Source organism: Miscanthus floridulus, chromosome 3 (assembly GCF_019320115.1).
Source record: "Miscanthus floridulus cultivar M001 chromosome 3, ASM1932011v1, whole genome shotgun sequence".
Taxonomy (NCBI): domain Eukaryota; kingdom Viridiplantae; phylum Streptophyta; class Magnoliopsida; order Poales; family Poaceae; genus Miscanthus; species Miscanthus floridulus.
The window spans coordinates 102,536,496-102,555,623 of NC_089582.1; the positions used below are offsets into that span (position 1 = coordinate 102,536,496).

The 19,128-nt window shown below is 44.1% G+C and overlaps 1 protein-coding gene across 1 annotated transcript; it reads left to right on the top strand.

Moving 5' to 3' along the window:
- Positions 1–258: 258 nt before the first annotated feature.
- Positions 259–849, top strand: LOC136546289 (glutelin-2-like). Its single transcript, XM_066538260.1, has one exon. It carries the CDS (start codon positions 259–261, stop codon positions 847–849), a length of 591 nt encoding a protein of 196 aa, XP_066394357.1.
- Positions 850–19,128: the final 18,279 nt, after the last annotated feature.

The window sequence follows — 19,128 nt, forward strand, 5'->3', positions numbered from 1 at the left end:
AACAAAATGAGCCACACAAAAGTACAGAATGAACCCAAATGAACCCTCACATGCTACATAAAAGTGAATGATGAGTCAAAAATATTTGGCAAGAAACCGTGAAAACTACAGCCATCGGTAGCATAGGAACACAAGAAATAACTGTGCTAATCGAAGCTATAAATAACCCTCGTATGCCTATGCACTTTTCCATCACCACCACTGATCTTCATCAACCTATTAGCTCATCTACTCCAGAGCACATTAGAACTCGACACCATGAAGGTGTTGCTCGTTGCCCTCTCTATCCTGGCTCTCGCTGCGAGCGCCACCTCCACGCTTACAAGCGGCGGCTGCGGCTGCCAGACACCTCATCTGCCACCACCGCCAGTTCATCTGCCGCCACCGGTGCATCTGCCACCGCCGGTTCATGTGCTGCCGCCATCATGCCACTACCCTACTCTACCGCCCCGGCCTCAGCCACCGCATCCATGCCCATACCAAACGCCGTATCCAAGCTCGTGCCATCCAGGGCATCCCGTTGGCACCCCGCCGATCCTGGGCCAGTGCATCGATTTCCTGAGGCATCAGTGCAGCCCGGCGGCGACGCCCTACTGCTCGCCACAGTGCCAGGCGTTGCGGCAGCAGTGCTGCCAGCAGCTCAGGCAGGTGGAGCCGCTGCACCGTTACCAGGTGGTCTTCGGCGTGGTCCTGCAGTCCATCCAGCAGCAGCAGCGGCAAGGTCAGTCGCCGCTCGGGGCACTGATGGCGGCGCAAATAGCGCAGCAACTGATGGCGATGTGCGGTCTGCAGCCAATTACAAGTCCCTGCCCTTCTTGCAGCGCTCCTGCCGGCGTTGTCCATCACTGAAGAAACTATGTACTGTAATAATGTTATATAGCCGCTGGCTAGCTAGCTAGTTTAGTCATTCAGCGGCGATGAGTAATAAAGTGCCATCCATCACCATGGGTGGCAATGTGAGCAAGGACCTGAATGAACAATTAAAATGAAAAGAAAAAATATATTACATGTCAACAAGATTCCTTGGCAATGGAGACCCGACCTCCGATTCCCCGCGGAAAATTCCTCTATCAGGGGACAGGGACAGGGACAGGGATAGGTTAAGATTATCAATATCAATCAATGGGGTGAGAATCATTTTCTCAAATTTGGTCCAATCTAGAATACTTGCCAAAGATATTTAACTCGGTTTGATCCAAAGATAAGCTTCTTCACACCTCATTTCAAGGGTTATCATGTACCATATTGAGTTAAACACTTATAGCTCATTTTCAAGATCAAACACTAGATTTACAAGCCCAAAAACATGTCATATGCTACCACTAGATCAAGTCAAGCATAGAAGCAATAGTGGTACTATACAAGCATCAAATTTATTTGATTATCATGAATGAGCCTAAGACATGTAAGGAATGACTAGATGCAATAAACAAGTCCTTAGCAAAGGATGTATGCCATGCCAATCAACTTTTACCTTGGATTGCTTAAAGGAGAGGCATGTCATATAAGTGGGGGGTGTATCAACACATATTTGAGAAATTCAATATGTTCAACTCATTTCTTAGCTTGCAAAACCTTTTCTCATCCAATAGCTTAGTGAATATGTCGGCAAGTTGATCTTCGGTGCCTACACTCTCAATGCAAATGTCCCCTTGTTATTGATGATCTCTAATGAAATAGTGGCGGACATCAATGTGCTTTGTTCTTGCATGTTAAACATGATTGATGGTGAGCTTGATTGCACTCTCATTATCACATAGCAATGGCAATTTTTTGAACTTGATTCCAAAGTCATTCAATATGGCCTTCGTCCAAAGAATTTGTGCACAACAACTAACGACGGATATGTATTCGGCTTCGGTGGTTGATAATGCAACACTATTTTGCTTCTTTGATGACCATGAAATAAGTGATCTTCCCAACAATTGAAATGTGTCTAAGGTGCTCTTTCTTTCAACCTTGTATCCCGCATAATTCGAGTCGGAGTAACCAACTAGCTTAAACTTTGCTCCTTTGGGATACCACAAACTAATATTTTGTATATGTTTCAAGTACCTCAATATTCTCTTTGTAACCTTCAAATGACTTTTTTTTGGTGAGGCTTGAAATCTTGCACACATGCACACACTAAACATGACATCTGGCCTTGATGCGATCACATAGAGTAGGCTTTCAATCACAAACCAATATAACTTTTGATCCACCATGTTGCCATTTGCATCACTATCCAAATTGTTATTTGTTCCCATTAGTGTACTTATGGTCTTTGCTTCATTCATGCCAAACTTCTTGAGCATGTCTTTGATGTACTTGCTTTGACTCACAAATCTACCATTCTTTAATTGCTTGATTTGAAGACCAAGGAAGTAACTCAACTCTTTAATCATGGACACCTCAAACTCATTAGCCATCATCTTTCTAAACTATTCATAAAAGTCTTGATTAGTTGATCCAAATATAATATCATCAACATAGATTTGCAACACAAACAAGTCATTTCCAATCTTCTTGGTGAAAAGAGTGGTGTCAACCTTCCCCATCATGAACCCTTTTGAGAGTGGCAAGTCCCTCAACCTCTCATACTATGCTCTAGGTGCTTGCTTCAAGCCATACAATGCTTTCTTCAACTTGTACACATGGTCGGGCTTCTTGTCATCTTCAAAACTAGAAGGTTGCTCAACATATACTTCTTCATTGATGTAGCCATTGAGAAATACACTTTTGACATCCATTTGATAGAGCTTAATGTTATGTGCATAAGCATAGGCTAGCAAGAATCTAATTGCTTCCAATCTAGGAACCGGGGTATATGTTTCTCCAAAGTCAAGACCTTCAACTTGTGTATAGCCTTGTGTTACCAATCTTGCTTTGTTCCTTACTACTATCACATCTTGATCTTGCTTGTTTCTATAGACCCATTTGGTTCCAATCACATTGTGTCACTTACGCCTCTCAACTAATTCCCATACTTGATTTCTAGTGAAGTTGTTTAATTCTTCATGCATAGTATTCACCAAATCAACATCTTTCAATGCTTCATCTATCTTCTTTGGTTCAATGGGTGAGACAAATGAGAAATGCTCATAAAATGAAGCCAATCTTGATCTAGTTTGTACACCTCTAAAAATATCTCTAATTATAGTGTCAAATGGATGATCTCTTGCAATATGAGTTGGTTGGAGTATTTGAACTTGATTGCTTGCACTTGCTTGATCATTGGGTTGAGATGATGTACTCGCCACTTGATCTTGCACATTGTTATGAGATCCACTTGTACTAGCTTGATTAGTATCATCTTACACATTTGAGTTAGAGAGCACTTGCACTTGATCATCTTTATAATCATTCACTTGCCTAGGCCTCAATTCACCATCCATGTTTTTCATAGCATTTGAAAGTTGAATGCCTCTAACATCTTTTAAGTTCTCATTCTCATCTTGGGAACCATTGGTTTCATCAAATTCAACATCATGAACTTCCTCAAGAGGACCACTTGCCAAATTCTATACTCTATATGCTTTGCTTGTAGTGGAATAACCAAGTAGGAATCCTTTATCACACTTCTTGTCAAACTTGCCCAATCTAGTGCCTTTCTTCAAGATATAGCATTTACAACCAAAGACCCAAAAATATGCAATATTAGGCTTTCTACCATTCAAGAGCTTATATGGTGTCTTCTCTTTCAACGGGTGACAGTAGAGGCGGTTCCTATAATAGCAAGCCATGTTGATTGCTTCGGCCAAAAAAGATTGACTCACATTGTACTCGCTAAGCATAGACCTTGCCATATCAATGAGTGTTCTATTCTTCCTCTCAATAAGGCTATTGGATTACGGAGTGTACATGGCTGAGAATTGATGTCTAATTCTAAAGTCATCACACAACTCATCAATTCTAGTGTTCTTGAACTCACTACCATTGTCACTTCTAACTCTCTTGATGGTTGTTTCAAATTCATTGTGAATGCCTTTGACAAATGATTTGAAGGTTGCAAACACATCACTCTTGTCCACTATAATGAATACCCAAGTATATCTTGTATAGTCATCCACTATCACAAAGTCATATTTGTTTCCACCGATGCTAGTGTATTGTGTTGGCCCAAATAAGTCCATGCGCAAGTGCTTTGCTAGTGCTCATTATGCTCTTTGTTGACACGGAATTTCGTCCTGTGCCGAGGACACATGAGCAAGCTAGAAGGGTCCGCTCGATGGAGCTAAAGATCCACCTAGCTTCAGCACAAGGGTGGTCGATCCTACACACTCTCCTCGAGACGTGCCAATCAATTTAACCCTGCAATTGACAAGGAGAGAAAGCTTATCAGTAATTAAGGGCAGAACATGCCAGTGTTGCTAGATAGTCCCGAATGTGCGGCTCTGAGAGCCGATATGAAAGGAGATCGACTAAATAGCTGATTCCAGCATATTCGTAAGAATAAATCGGTTAAAGCTCATGGGGTTGTGTAAGAAGAATCAGTTATCATTATGAATATCGTTGTTTAAATAAATACTAGTCACTGGCAAAAAGATATCAACATTAATTAGTTCATGCTAAGCCAATGACTGCAAGTAACCGAACCCCTTTTTATGAAAGAAACAATTCATCATCATTCAACCATTTAATAGAGATAAATCTAATGAACCTATTACATCTCATCTATCGCTATGACCAGTGGGGCATGAGGCAGAATCATGTTTGCCGTAGAAACAACAATAGACTCGACGACCCTAACTTATTACTAATATCAGTGGGGCATGAGGCAGAATCACGCAGGCCGTAATACAATAATAAGATTATGGGGATAATGCATCTTTCAACCTATCACTACTTCAACGATCTCATGAAGTGAACCATTCATGAAAGCTCTCGATATCAGCTAAAACAGTCCATTTAGGCATTACGCACAGTTAAGGTCGTGCCCTCTTAGGAACAGATCTACCAAATAACGATCCCCACTCCATGGTGCTAACAGTGGGGTGTTAGGCAGAATGACATAGGCCATGATAACGGGCCATGGAATAGTTTTCGCTAGCTAATAGATCTACTCAAGATCAAACACGCCTTAACCACACGCTATGCACGATCAAGATTGACATAAAACAGCCGATAAAACATAACTCGTTGTTTAAAGTGCAGATTAAATCAGTTTAGATTAACAAACGATGGGTTAACAAAGATGTAAGGCCGATCTAGATCAATCCCAATTGAGCGAAGTGATATTGCTATAATTAAATAAACAATGGAAGCAATAAGCAATATCAATAACTTAATGAATCTATCTGAAGGAACGCCACCCTTAGATAGAGCCGATAACTTGACCTTAATCTAGTTGGAGCAGTGGAGGTCGGCCGGATCGATGCAGCCGTACTTGAACTAGACAAGAGTCGATAACTAACTCATACCAGAGTCGTAGTGGAGGTCGACCGGATCGATGCAGCCATACGAACAGAGGTATAAGCCATGATGGTACTTATAGACAAGCAGTGGAGGTCGACCGGATCGATGCAGCCATACTTGATGAAGAACTCACCGAGATCTACTCTACTCCTACTCCTAAGGGGTGGCCGGAGCAAAAAAAAAGTAAATAACTTGTATTTGATTGATTGTGTGTCCTTTACAATAGCTGGGGTTTGGTATTTATATCCGGAACCTACGCATGACTCCTATCTAAGCACGACTCATCACAATCTTTGGCCCTATGAGAAAACATTCCTAATTTAAGATAACTTCGACTCTAATCTTTCCTTTTTTGTAGAGTCCAGCATGCTTTGTCCTAACGCCGATCATAGCCTTCGTTGTCATCTGAAGAATGTCAATCCTGCTGCTGCATCTGAATTAGCTAATTCGAATCTGCACGCAATTGCTTCCTTAATGACATGATCTTGGGAGCTTTTAAGTCCCAGCAAGACTCCTTCCAAATTTTGGTGTAAACACATGCCCCCCAATTTTGGGATAAAAGTAATTTTATTCCAAAATTATTATATCTGTATCCCTGATTGGTCCGTAGTCATAGGTAGAGAATCTTGATCTAGGGTCTACTGTTTGTCGCCGCCTGCGTTAGCTCATGAGCCTATACCTCAAAACTTTTACAAGAGCGTCACTACTTCATGGGCACTTGGATTCATCTTTCCAGGCTGGCTATAAAATGTCTATCCGACCCTAGCGAGAGCAACTCAACAATCCAGCCATGTTTTTCTTCCATCTGCTCCTTCGAGTGCTTCTAACTCTGTCGGACCCTCCATGGTTCACTCTTTTGCTATGAAGATCTTGAGTGGTTAGAAGAATTCTTGTGCATAGGGTGATTATGTCGCTCATTCTAGCACCTTGTCGAGCAAGAGGATCAGCTGCTGTGGCTAGAAGAAGTCTTGTGATATCACATGTGTCTTCTCACCACGCTCATAGAGCTGCTCTAGTGTTTACAAGGGCTAAAATGTGTGGACACCTTCCCCTTGTTTGTTCCACCAAATGCCCACCAGGAAAGCCATAGGCTTCTTTCCAACAGTTTCCTAGCCATTGAGAAATCAGCTGGGCATCTGTTGGGTGGCCTTTCCCCTTTTCTTGACACAATTCTATCAACGAGCCGATGTGACTCGGTTCATGATGACCTTTGGCCTTATGGGGATCCGGACTCCCTTCAATCCAAAGAAGTCTTGGTGGGTCGATCTCTGGTCAATGTCAATTCTTCGTATCCACCCCATGATATTTTGTAATTTAGGGAAGCAATAAGTATAAATCTGTTATCTCTTTGTTATATGTCCCCTAAATTTTTGGAGTGTCGATCCATTTCCATTCCTGATTTCAATTTTACACCCCAACAAAATGTATCTTCTTGCCTTCTCGAGCTATATATACGGGCCATGGCTGTGGATCGAAAAACCACCTGCTTTGTCTCAAATCTCCTGCATCCTTAGTATAGTTTCTGCTTTTTCCGTAGGTTTGAGATCATGGAGAACAGCAAGAGGTATACTGAGGAGGCCCTCAATGGATCTGCATCATCATTCCAACGTATCCATCATCAAGAGGGTGCGCCTCGTGATGCTCCTATTGTTCTAGAGTAGAGGGCCAACTCTGCTCAGCCTTTGGAGTCATCCTCAACACCAATTCATCGCTAGCTCCCCCGCTATCCGAGGAGATCGAGAGATAATGACGACTTGATCGCTTCCATTGACTGGACCGGTGAGAAACTTGTCGACTGCCTCTCCATTACGGAGTCAGCTCTGGCCATAGTTCAGGGCCAATCACCCCCTGAGGCCAACCCAGTGCAGGAGAGGCTGGCCAAGGCTAAAGCTAGAATCGCTGTTGAGACATTTACCATAATTCTCTGTTTTTTCTTAACTTTTTCCTCCAAGATCCTGATCAACTCTTCCTTAAATCTTTTAGATCTATCAGCTCAGCTAGAAATCCTTCATTTAGCTATGGACCATGCGGTGGATTTTTCAATGCTAGGGGCGCCGTTCTGGTGGTTCTCTTTCATGACATCCTGAACCGTGTCAGAGAAGTCGCTCTTCATGGCGTTCGTCATCATGCTGCCATGGCGTTGGCTGCTGCGCAAGTTCACTCCGGCCATGATCTTTGGCTTCTTCCTCGTGGAGCTCCAGCCACCAGATACCCTAGAGATTATGAGCACCTAGTCAAGGATTTCTTTAATGCCATCAACTCTATAGCCCTAACCCCCTAGGCCGATGATATAGTAAACAAAGTGTTTTCTGGTCTGTAGCTTGTAATAAGTGATTTTAGCAAACAATTCCCTTGTCTCCAATGATTTTCCTTTTATTTCATGCATCACTTTGTTTGTGTTTACCTCGCTTCTGTGGGCGATACACATCGTACCGGCTCTTACCCCTCTGGGTTCATCTTCACACTAGAAGTGATACCCTTCTGGTATCGGCTCTGACAGCCGAGCAAATTGGTTGTCAAATATTAATCCAAACGCTAGGGTAATATTCCTTTAAATATTCCCTATTTGATTGCTCTGCTGAATTCCTCTTCTCCTCTCAGTGTCTCTAGAATGTAAATATTATTAGGCGCACAACGTTTGATCCAATAAGGTCTCTCCTGATTAGGTGACTATAGCACCTATCTTGCTCTTGGCCATCAAGGGTAATCCATCCCCAGCTTTCTCCAGAGTCTTATTGCCATTGACCATCATAAGTACATCCTCGAGAGCATCCCTGAATAAGCCGAAGAAGGCAAACCACAGATCATGGGGGCTGATGCTATTCGGCTAGAAATGTCGAGAGCAATCCATGATGTTCTAGACTTGAAATCTGCATGTCAACGCGTATCTTGTGTAGAATCGATCATACTCTCCGTTATTTAACTACGCTTCTTATTTCGGCTAAAGAGCCGATTTGATATAGCCGATTCTAGACTTATAATCTTAATCTACTTAAGTCTAAAAACACTACTTTTATTAAGAGATCCCTTTGATTTCCTACCCTTAGTTTCCCAACACCGTATTCCCATCGGCATTAGTGAAGTCGTGCTTCACCTTCCATTAATTGCAGTTGCCTTTTGCACGCCCCGATGCGCCCACCTCTTCACTTCATGTCTTCAAATACCAGCCGATGGCTTTGGCCTCGAACACATCTCCACTCACAACTGTTCCTTTGCTCTTCTCCGTCTACCAAAAACCTTGTAGCGGTTTTCTTTCTCCCTTCTGTAGATCCAATCTTTTTTTATGGCTGGCGAGGATAACCGAGGCAAGCACGTGGTGGAGGAGATCCTGGAGGAGAACATGCCAATGAACCAATGTCTCTAACATATGAGGTGAGATTGACATTGCCTATTTATGATGATGAACTATTTCTGACTCGCCTATGGGTTTGTTGTGAATGACAGTCTTCGTCCTCTCCCTAGGGTTAGTAGGCCCTCTGACGCCGCATCTTCTGTGCTGGCCTCATCATTGGATTCATCCGACTTCTACAATGGTGATGATGCCCGGCGCTACCTTCATGAGTGGAGGATGGCTTAGAATCATTATTCTGAGGCGACAAGGCAGAACGGCCAACTCAAGATTCACCTCAGGGTCTCTCAGGTCGCCCTTCACGCGGCTGAGGAGGAGGCCAGTGCCATTTGAGCATGGCTAGCCGAGTCTGACGCCATGGTGGTGGGTAAGATGAATTCCAGGAATGCCTTATTCCAATTCCCATTATCCATATCTTGATAGTCTTTTTATTCCTGTGATTGTCAACCCCGACGGTGCAGTTGGAGTCTCTCCAACTAGTGGCGGATGCGGCCACGGACACCATCAATGCTCGAGGTTCCCCCATCGCCGTTCATCTCCAAGACATCCCAGCCCGCGTCTAGGAGATTGCCCTCCATGGCGTTCGTCATGGTGCAGCGATGGCGCTGACCGCGGCACAAGTCAAAACTAGGTACGAGCTCCATGCCATGGACACTGGTTTCCCAATGGGCGACAGCCCTGAGGAATATGAGGACCTGCTCGAAGAATTTGTTTTGGCAGTGGAGGCCATAGTAGACATTACATCCACCCAGGATGTGGTGAACAAGACCTTTGATTAGATTGTATCTAGGGTAATCCGATGAACAAAGACCCATGTTCTTTTCATGAATGTTTCTCAGTGCAATGCTCTTGTGTATGATTGTTTTTGCTTTTTGCTTTTGCTCTATAGGCGATACATATCGTATCGGCTCTTATTGTCTTTGAAGATTTCTTCATTTTTTGAACTAGAGGCGATACCCTCCTAGTACCGGGTATTAGAGCCAAGAATGAATTGGCTATCGAATATTGATCAGATGTTAAGATAACCTCCCGCAAAACTTTTCATACCAAAGGTTAGATGATTGATCAACCCAGGTCAAGTATCCTATTAAGCGAAATAGAACTTCTTTAAGAAATCCATTAACTTTGAATCGCACTTACAATTTGACTCAACATCCACATATGTCGGCCTAAACCAATCTCTAGGACTCAATGCTTATCTTTCCTTAATCCAATGGCCGATGTGAAGCTATGACTTTTTACTAAAACAAACTCTCAGAGCCGATCGCTTGCTTCGGCTATTGGCTTTCATTGCTGATCTTAATGAAGCCTCCTTCCCATGACTTGCTAGAAAAACATTCAAAGTCTCCTAGTTCCCAAAAGACTGGATCGGCTGTTACGATGCTCATGGACTCATCAGCATGAACCAGTTCGATATCATCTCTATGCCATTCAATCAAACACTAATGCATGGTCGATGGTATACAGCAGTTCGCATGAATCCAATCATGACCAAGGAGCAAACTATATGACCCTTTTCCATCGATGATGAAGAATGTGGTGAGCAGAGTCTTGCTTCCGATTCTTAGTTCGATGTTTATTGCCCCCCAGGTCTTAAACGTATTACCTCTGAAGTCCTTAAGCATCATGTTAGTCTCCATCAGATATCCTGGTCCTTTGCCAAGCTTACAAAAAGTGGTGTAAGGCATAAGATTGACAGAAGCACCTCTATCCACCAACATCTTGTTCATCGGCTTCCCATCAACAAGACCTTTCATATATAAAGCTTTTAAGTGCCGATGCTTGACTGGTTTGTCAAATATTGCTTGTTGTACAACCATTAACTTGGCAACTATCTCCTCAAACTCTGATTCATCAAAATCCGAATAAACTTCTTGATCTATCGGAGCTCTAAATTCTAATGACAATAGAAAAGCCATTTGGATATTAGCCGATGGTTGCTTTCTATTAGCTATTTGCATGGTACACCATACTTGAGGTTTACTGGATGCCTGAGTCTGTTCCATCTCTTTATCCCTTAGGCGTTGCACCCTTCTCTTCTGGCTTCTTGTTAAACCTCCTGGACACCATTGGCCTTCCTACCAAACAAATTTTCTTTCATTGCCTTTCTTTTCATGATCAGTCCAGTCCTAGCCAACAACTCTTTTTTTCCCAACCAATTATGAACACTTCCATTTTTTAAGCGCTGATCCATGTTATTATGATGATATGCATCTTGAGTATGAATAGATCGATGGTTGGTTTGAGATTGCCTAAACTCCCAATACTAACTGTTGCATTCTGGACAGTCATGTCTAGTAGGCAACTTCAAACCTCCATTCTAGCAATGTTTGAAGAAAGGACAATTCCAATGTAATTCGGCTTATTTCCTTTCATACCTCTCTTCTTTTAGTTGATGCTGGTATGCTTGATCCTTTAACCAATGCTGATAATCCTTTTGTTTCTGTTGCTGTAACTTATTCAATAGAATTTGAGATGTAACTCGTGGCTTTGTCATCCCTACTTTTGACGTCTCCTCTTGCTCATATCGGCTCTTTTCCTCGGCACGACGTCTTCTAATCTCTCTATACTTGTCAGCCGATATTTGCATCTTGGGATTGACTGTTCTAGCATCTTTTGATTTGGTTGATGTTAGGACCTTAGTCTTTCCTTTGAGTAGCCCAGCATCAACCATGTTTTGATCTCTTAGGAAAGGATTATCATCAACTTTCATTTTCTGAGGCGTATCAAATTTGAGCCTACCTTGCTGAATAGCCCTCTGTATATGCTGCTAGAAAATTCTGCATTCGTTGGTGGAATGAGAAGTAGCATTATGGAACTTGCAGAACTTCTTATTCTTCAACTGATCAGGGGGTAACATGACATGACCATCGGGCAACTTGATTTGCCCTTTCTCAAGCAAGAAATCAAAGAGCTTATCTAATTTGGTGACATTAAAGTCATAACTCTCCTTGACTCCTCTTCCCTAAGGATTTGGCACCATTACTGTCTTCTTGCCCCAATTCCCTTTAGCCGTAGCAACCTCTTTTTCTTCATCTTCATAGCCATCATCGGCTGAGTATGGATCATAAGCTTCAACTACTGTGGTACTCTTCTAAAATCAGGTATCTCTGCGCATACTCTGGAATTGGCTAATGAGCGCTGCCACTCATTGAGCCAATTGACCCAAGTTGTCAAATTCTTGTCCCAGTAGCTTTTCTTTCTACATAGCAGCATTCCTTGAACAGCTAAAGTAGCTAGTTGATCATCAACTAAGTTTAATGAGAAGCACAAGTTCCTAGTTTCTTGGAACCTCTAAAGAAACTTAGTGCCTGATTCATTAGTCCTCTACCTTATAATTGTCAAATCGGTTATCTTCTTTTCCCCAGTCCTAGTGTAAAAATATGTATGAAATTTCTTCTCTAGGTTAGCCTAATTGGCAATGAAATTGACTGGCAGTGATGAAAACCAAGTGAAGGCTAGCGTTGATAAGGACAAGGAGAAGAAACAAACTCGATGGGCATCCTCAACTGATGCTTTGCCCAATTGTGTAAGATACCGACTGACATGTTCTATCATGCTTGTACTGTCTTGGCTAGTGAACTTAGCAAACTCTAGGAGCCTGTAATTTGTGAGAAGAGAGACCAAATCATACCATTATGGATATGAGTGTTTGTACAAAAAGGTTAGCCCTTTTGGCTTTAGACCGAACTAATTTTTTATCATCTCAGACACCTTCTGCAGCAACTCATCAACATTTGAATTTGGATTTCTCTATACCTGCTGACCCATCTATGAATTGAAATCTTGTGTGCCTTGATATCCTGGATTTGGCATCATGTGAAGGGTGTTATAATCCATGCCATAGTGATACCCTTGTGGAATCTCGATCTACTGGGTCCTTTGCTGGCTTGCTGCTTGATGTCTCTAATTATAGACATAAGGATCTATATCTCTACGGATCCTTTGCATTGATGGTGCTATTTTTTGAGCTGATGACGGTATGTGGCCTGATGTGCCAAAATTGATCACCTGGTTCTGACCATGCCCTGCTGGCTGTTGCACATGCTGTACTGGCGGTCTAGGATTATGTTGTATTTGATTCATAGTAGTTCCTTGAGTTTGTTTAGATGAACCCTGAATTGCCTGGACATCACCATTACTAGCTGGTGCTGCTTCTTGATGATTGATACCAACTTGATTAGTCCCTTGGGTCGATGAATCTGGAATGTTGTAATAAGCCGGCCCACTTTGACCAACTAGAAATCCATGAATCGCCTCTCTCATGGCGTTGTGGAATATGTCCAAGAAAGCTTCGTTATGGCTTGATAAGGCATCACAAACAGATTTGTCTACAACTTCCTTAAAGAAACGCATGTCTTCATCTTCAGTTGTATCCATCTGCCCGTGTAATTGAACTCTTGGTAATGGAAATTTCTGAACAATTGTGTTGTAACATGTTTTGGTGTAGGACAACAAACACTTGTTCTAAAACTCTTCTGTAGCTTTGTTGATGATACCCTTATCCCCATCATGTAGATCTTCATACTATAGCATAAGGATGCCGTTGTTGTTGTGAACTGCCATGATGATTATGGGGTCCCACTGGGTGTGCCAGAAACGCGTATCAACATGGAATTTCATCATGTGCCGATAACACATGAGCAAGCCAGAAGGATCCACTCGATGGAGCTGAAGATCCACCTAGCTTCAGATCCTGTGCACTCCTCCCAAGACGTGCTAGCTAATTTGACCCTGCAATTGACAAGGAGAGAAAGCTTATCAGTAATTAAGGGTGGAACATACCGGTGTTGCCAGACAGTCCTGAATGTGCGGCTCGAAGAGCCGATATGAAAGGAGATCAACTAAATAGCCAATTCCAGCATATTCGTAAGAATAAATCGGTTAAAGCTCATGGGGTTGTGTAAGAAGAATCGATTATCATTATGGATATCATTGTTTAAACAAATACTGGTCACTGGCAAAAAGATATCAACATTAATTAGTTCATGCTAAGCCAATGACTGTAAGTAACTGAACCCCTTTTTATGAAAGAAACAATTCATCATCATTCAACCATTTAATAGAGATAAATCTAATAAACATATTAGATCTCATCTATCGCTATGACCAGTGGGGCATGAGGCAGAATTATGTAGGTCATAGAAACAACAATAGACTCGATGACCCTAACTTATTACTAATATCAGTGGGGCATGAGGCAGAATCATGCAGGCTATAATACAACAATAAGATCATGGGGCTAACACATCTTTCAACCTATCACTACTTCAACGATCTCGTGATTGAACCGTTCGTGAAAGCTCTCGATATCGGCTAAAATAGACGATTCATGCATAACGCACAGTTAAGGTCGTGCCCTCTAAGGAACAGATCTATCAAATAATGATCCCCACTCCACGGTGCTAATAGTGGGGTGTGAGGTAGAATCACACAGGCCGTGATAATGGCCCATGGAATAGTTTTCGCTAGCCAATAGATCTACTCAAGATCAAATACGCCTTAACCACACGCTATGCACGATCAAGATTGACATAAAATAGCCGATAAAACATAACTCATCGTTTAAAGTGTGGATTAAATCAGTTTAGATTAACAAATGATGGGTTAACAAAGATGTAAGGCTGATCTAGATCAATCCCAATCGGGCGAAGTGATATTGCTGTAATTAAATAAACAATGGAAGTAATAAGCAATATTGGTAACTTAATGAATCTATCTGAAGGAACATCACCCTTAGACAGAGCCAATAACTTGACCTTAATCTAGTTCGAGCAGTGGAGGTTGACTGGATCGATGCAGTCGTACTTGAACTAGACAAGAGTCGATAACTAACTCATACCAGAGTCACAGTGGAGGTCGACCAGATCGATGCAGCCATACGAATAGAGGTATAAGCCATGATGGTACTTACAGACAAGCAGTGGAGGTCGATCGGATCGATGCAGTCGTACTTGCTAAAGAACTCGCTGAGATCTACTCTACTCCTACTCCTAAGGGGTGGCTAGAGCCAAAAAAGTAAATAACTTATATTTGATTGATTGTGTGTCCTTTACAATAGCTGGAGTTTGGTATTTATACTCGGAACCAATGCATGACTCCTATCTAAGCATGACTCATCACAATCTTTGGCCCTATGAGAAAACATTCCTAATTTAAGATAACTTCGACTCTAATCTTTCCCTTTTTGTAGAGTCCAGCACGCTTTGTCCTGGCGCCAATCGTAGCCTTCATCATCATCTGAAGAAAGTCGATCCCGGTGCTGCATCCGAATCAGCTAATTCCGATCTACACGCAATTGCTTCCTTGATGACATGATCTTAGGAGCTTTTAAGTCCCTGTGAGACTCCTTCCAAATTTTGGTATAAACACTCTTCTTAGGATCTATGTTTCCAACTTGTTTGCCGGCTTGACAAGAGCTACAAAGCTTATCCTTCCCAAACACAACATCTTTCAAGCCACTAACCAAGTCATGCTTAACCAATCTATTCAATTGTTTCAGTCGATAAGTGACTTTGTTCCTAAGCCCAGGTGCTCAAAGTTTGCTATGGGGTTACAAATGAGAAGGAGAAAGATGGGGGTATAAGAGGTCTAGTCATACTCTGGTCAGAGGGGCTGAGAGTGGCGGGAGCTCTGCTATGTGCTATGTGTTCGAGTGTGTGCTCGAGGTTTGAACCTGGTGGTTCTGTTGTGGTGCACTAGTGAACCTGATCGATCTGAATCAACTTTTGAGAGAGAGTGCATCCCCTTTTATAGATGAAGGGGATGGCCTTACAAGTGAGAGGGAGAGAGTACGTATGCTGCTAAGTCTTGCTACCCACGCCGGTAGGTACAAGACGATGGTAGGCGCCCACAACACTATTCAATATCAGATGCATGTGGGAGGTTGCGTCGTCTTCTTCTGGTATGGTAGATGTCGATGGCTGCCACACTGTTGATACCTAGAGGCATGCAGGGTGTTTTACCATGTTCACCTTGTACGGTAAATGCTAGCGACCACAACACTATTGATGTCCTAGAACCATGTGGGGGAGCCTTACCGTGTTTGTCTTGTATGGGAGTTGATGGCGCCCACAACACTATAGGGAAAATGTCAGTGCCTACAACACTGCTCAGGTTCTATCATGCTAGGGAGGTCGTAGGGTACTTGTCCTATAGGTGTATAGGGTATGGTCCTTGGTATTGTGGTTGACTTGAGTGCCCTACCTTGCTCTCTCCATCTGTTTCTCGGTCCTTACCGAGTGGGTGTCCTTAGCCAGTTGGCCCTAGTCAGCCCTAATTGCGCAAGTTGGAGAAGAGCTATAAGCAGGAGTTCAGTGCATTCTCGATCGGAGAAGCGGGTCAAAGTCGGAAGTGGTGTTTTGGCTAGGCCTTCTGGTCAGAGACGCCATCCAGAGGCGGGCCAGAGACTGAAGCGAGCGCTCTGGTCCAAGAGGTAGGCCAAATTTAGAAGCGGGGAACGTTCCTCCTTAGCTAGGCCTTTTGGTCGTAGATTGGATCGCCCTTTTGGCCTACTGTTTAGGTATTTGGGCTGGCCCAAGAGTTGCTCGTTGGTTCACAACATTGTCTGCTAGGCCGAGCCTTTGCTAGGAAGCCAGTCCATGAGGGACCTCAGGTTTATGAACCTGACAGGAGCCCCTGAGCCGCCGGGTGATTTGGGCAGAATCGTCTAGAGGATTTTTATCTTGATGACGGGTGCGCGCGAGCACACCCGCGGGTGTAGCCCCCGAGCCCTCGGGCGATTTGGGCAGAATCATCTAGGGGTGTTTCATGTTGCTAGCGGGGGAGGTCTTGTTTTGTCAACGGGTGCGAGCGAACGCACCCGTGGGTGTAGCCCCCGAGCCCCGGGCGATTCGAGCAGAATCGTCTAGGGGGTTTTGTCAGTGGGCATGTGTGCATGCATTTTAGTTGAGACAGATAGTATAGGGATCGGGCAAGGTGGACTCACGGATCTTGGCATCGGTGCAGCCCGCGCAGCCAAGGCAGTTAGTTTAGGGATTGAGCAAGACGGACTCATGGATCCTAGTGTCGATGCAGCCTACGCAGCTGAGGCAGTTAGTTTAGGGATCGAGCAAGATGGACTCATGGATCCTGGCATCGGTGGAACCCATGTAGCAGAGGCAGTTAGTTTAGGGATCGAGCGAGACAGACTCATGGATCCTAGCGTCGATGTAGCCCACGCAGCTGAGGTAGTTAGTTTTAGGTGTCCTAAGCCCCTGAGCCCTATTGGGCTTGGTAGGGGTCGATTTGAGTGGTGTGTGTTACCTCGTCCTTAGTTTCTCACAACTGGAGGGGCTGAGCTTTATCACTTGCCTCAATCGCTCGGGCTCGAGTGGCACGCTCGGTGAGCTCGCTAATGGGTATGATCAAGTGGAATCCAGGTCCGTCGTTCGTGACGGGTCGGCATAGCTCTCTTGTGACATTCCACTTCTCCTTTACCTACAACCCGGTAGATGCCTAGGTCATTTCAGAGACCGACCCAGGTGGCCTACTGGCCTCCCCTCGATGGAGATTCTGTGGGTTTGGCAAAGGTTAAGGATCGAACAAGAAGGTTGAGATGACTCTGTCTGCTTTGGGGCAGACTGGGCGAGGGCCGCATGGGGCTCATCTGCATTTTTCTCCCCTGGCTCTATTTGATGAGGGGTGGCCTCGAGTCCTTCATGGGCCGGCCTTCGAACCCTAGTCGGTCGTTGCTCATGTTGAATGAGGCAACTGCCGCTTCGTGATGCAACACGGAGAGTTGTGATGCATTTGACTGCATTTGTAATGCTTTAGTTCTCAAGCCCTGGGTGATTTGGGGTAGAATCATCTGGGGGGGCGCAAGCATTTGGAATGAATGTGTGTATGGATGTATGAATGATTTATAAAGAAAGAGTGGGAGTTAGTAATGTTACCTTGATGATTCGAGCGACGTGGTTTGAAAAGCTCTAATCGGAAATGTCTGACCGGGATCCATGCTCATCGTTCATGACAGAGTCAGCATGGCCCACATGGGGTGTCCCTTTGCTCCTTACCTGTCTCTTTGGTGTTTTCCTGAGCCGTTCAAATCGTCTCGATGACTTGAGTGATGGGGTTTGAAGAGCTTCCAATCAGAAATGTTCGACCGAGATCCATGTTCATCATTCGTGATGGAGTTGGCATGGCCCACATGGGGCATTCCTCGCTCCTTACCTGTCTCTTAGCATTTTCCTGAGCCGTTTGATTGACTTTAGGAAGCCCGATGGTCTCTCTTGGGTGGAGATCTGTAGTTGGGCCTTTCCAAGTCCCGCCTAGGAAGTTGGAAGGCCATCTACGTGTGGTGGCACTTTGGTTCTTGTGCCCAGTCATGCGGTAGTGGTGGGCCATACCTAGGCCATGTCCCATCTAACTAGGCATTGTTCTATCGGTTAGTGTGTGTCCCATCGCTTCCCATCCACATTGAATGGGGGAAGGGAGAGGGTTTCTTGCCGCAATCGTTTTGCCTTTCCTCAACTGCTCCACCTTTTCTTTAAATAGGGGAAGGGAGAAGGAAAGGAGAACTCATAGACTCATTCGTGATTCTAGAGCGCGATGTTGAGTTGGAGATCCCCTAATGTAGATGAGATGGTGCTAGCCACCTTCGCTGAGAAGGGGCTGGTTCCACCGAAGGAGGTGGCGCACTGGAGGGTGGCGTACATCATCGGCTTCATCACCATCTATGAGGCTTTCATTGGGATGGAGCTATACATGGACTCCTTCCGGTGAGTCTTCTCTGGGTGAGCCTTGTCGAAGATGAAAATGCTTGGGACTACGCTGGTGGGAGGTTTTGCCCTTGCGGCTGCTTAGGTTGGCCAATTCATAAAGTTTGATGAGATATCTCCCAGCCATGGCGCCCATACCTTGGCCAGCAGTGTCCCTACATAGGAGCTGCCTCGACTACATGAGAAGGTCAGGAGCTTCATGCTCTTCTGCTGAGCATCTATGGGTGCGATGCCCTTGAGGTACCCGTTGCACTCACCGAAGTCGAGGGAGCAGAACTAGGTGGGGTCCTTGAGGTACCCGTTGTGCTCGCTAAAGTCAAGGGAGCAGAATCAGGTGGGGCCCTTGTGGTGGTGGTTATGTCTAGCGACATGTGCCGTGGCCTCCCCTTTGGCATTGGCCGATGCCGCTGAGTGGCCATAGTAGTATTTGGAGTAGAAGTAGTCAGCAAATGTAATCATTAAGTTCATGAGGGAGCCCCTGTGTGAACAGTTTTTGTATCAATGAATACATCAGTTCTATTTTTGTGATAGAATCACTATTTGTTCCTTGTTTTTTATCCTAGCAAAGCTTCATTTTTATCCTTTCTTTTTGCACCTTCCCATTCATTCCGTAGGCTGCAGCTTTTTGGAACCTAGGCATGGCCCATGGGTCTTGGCTGCTTG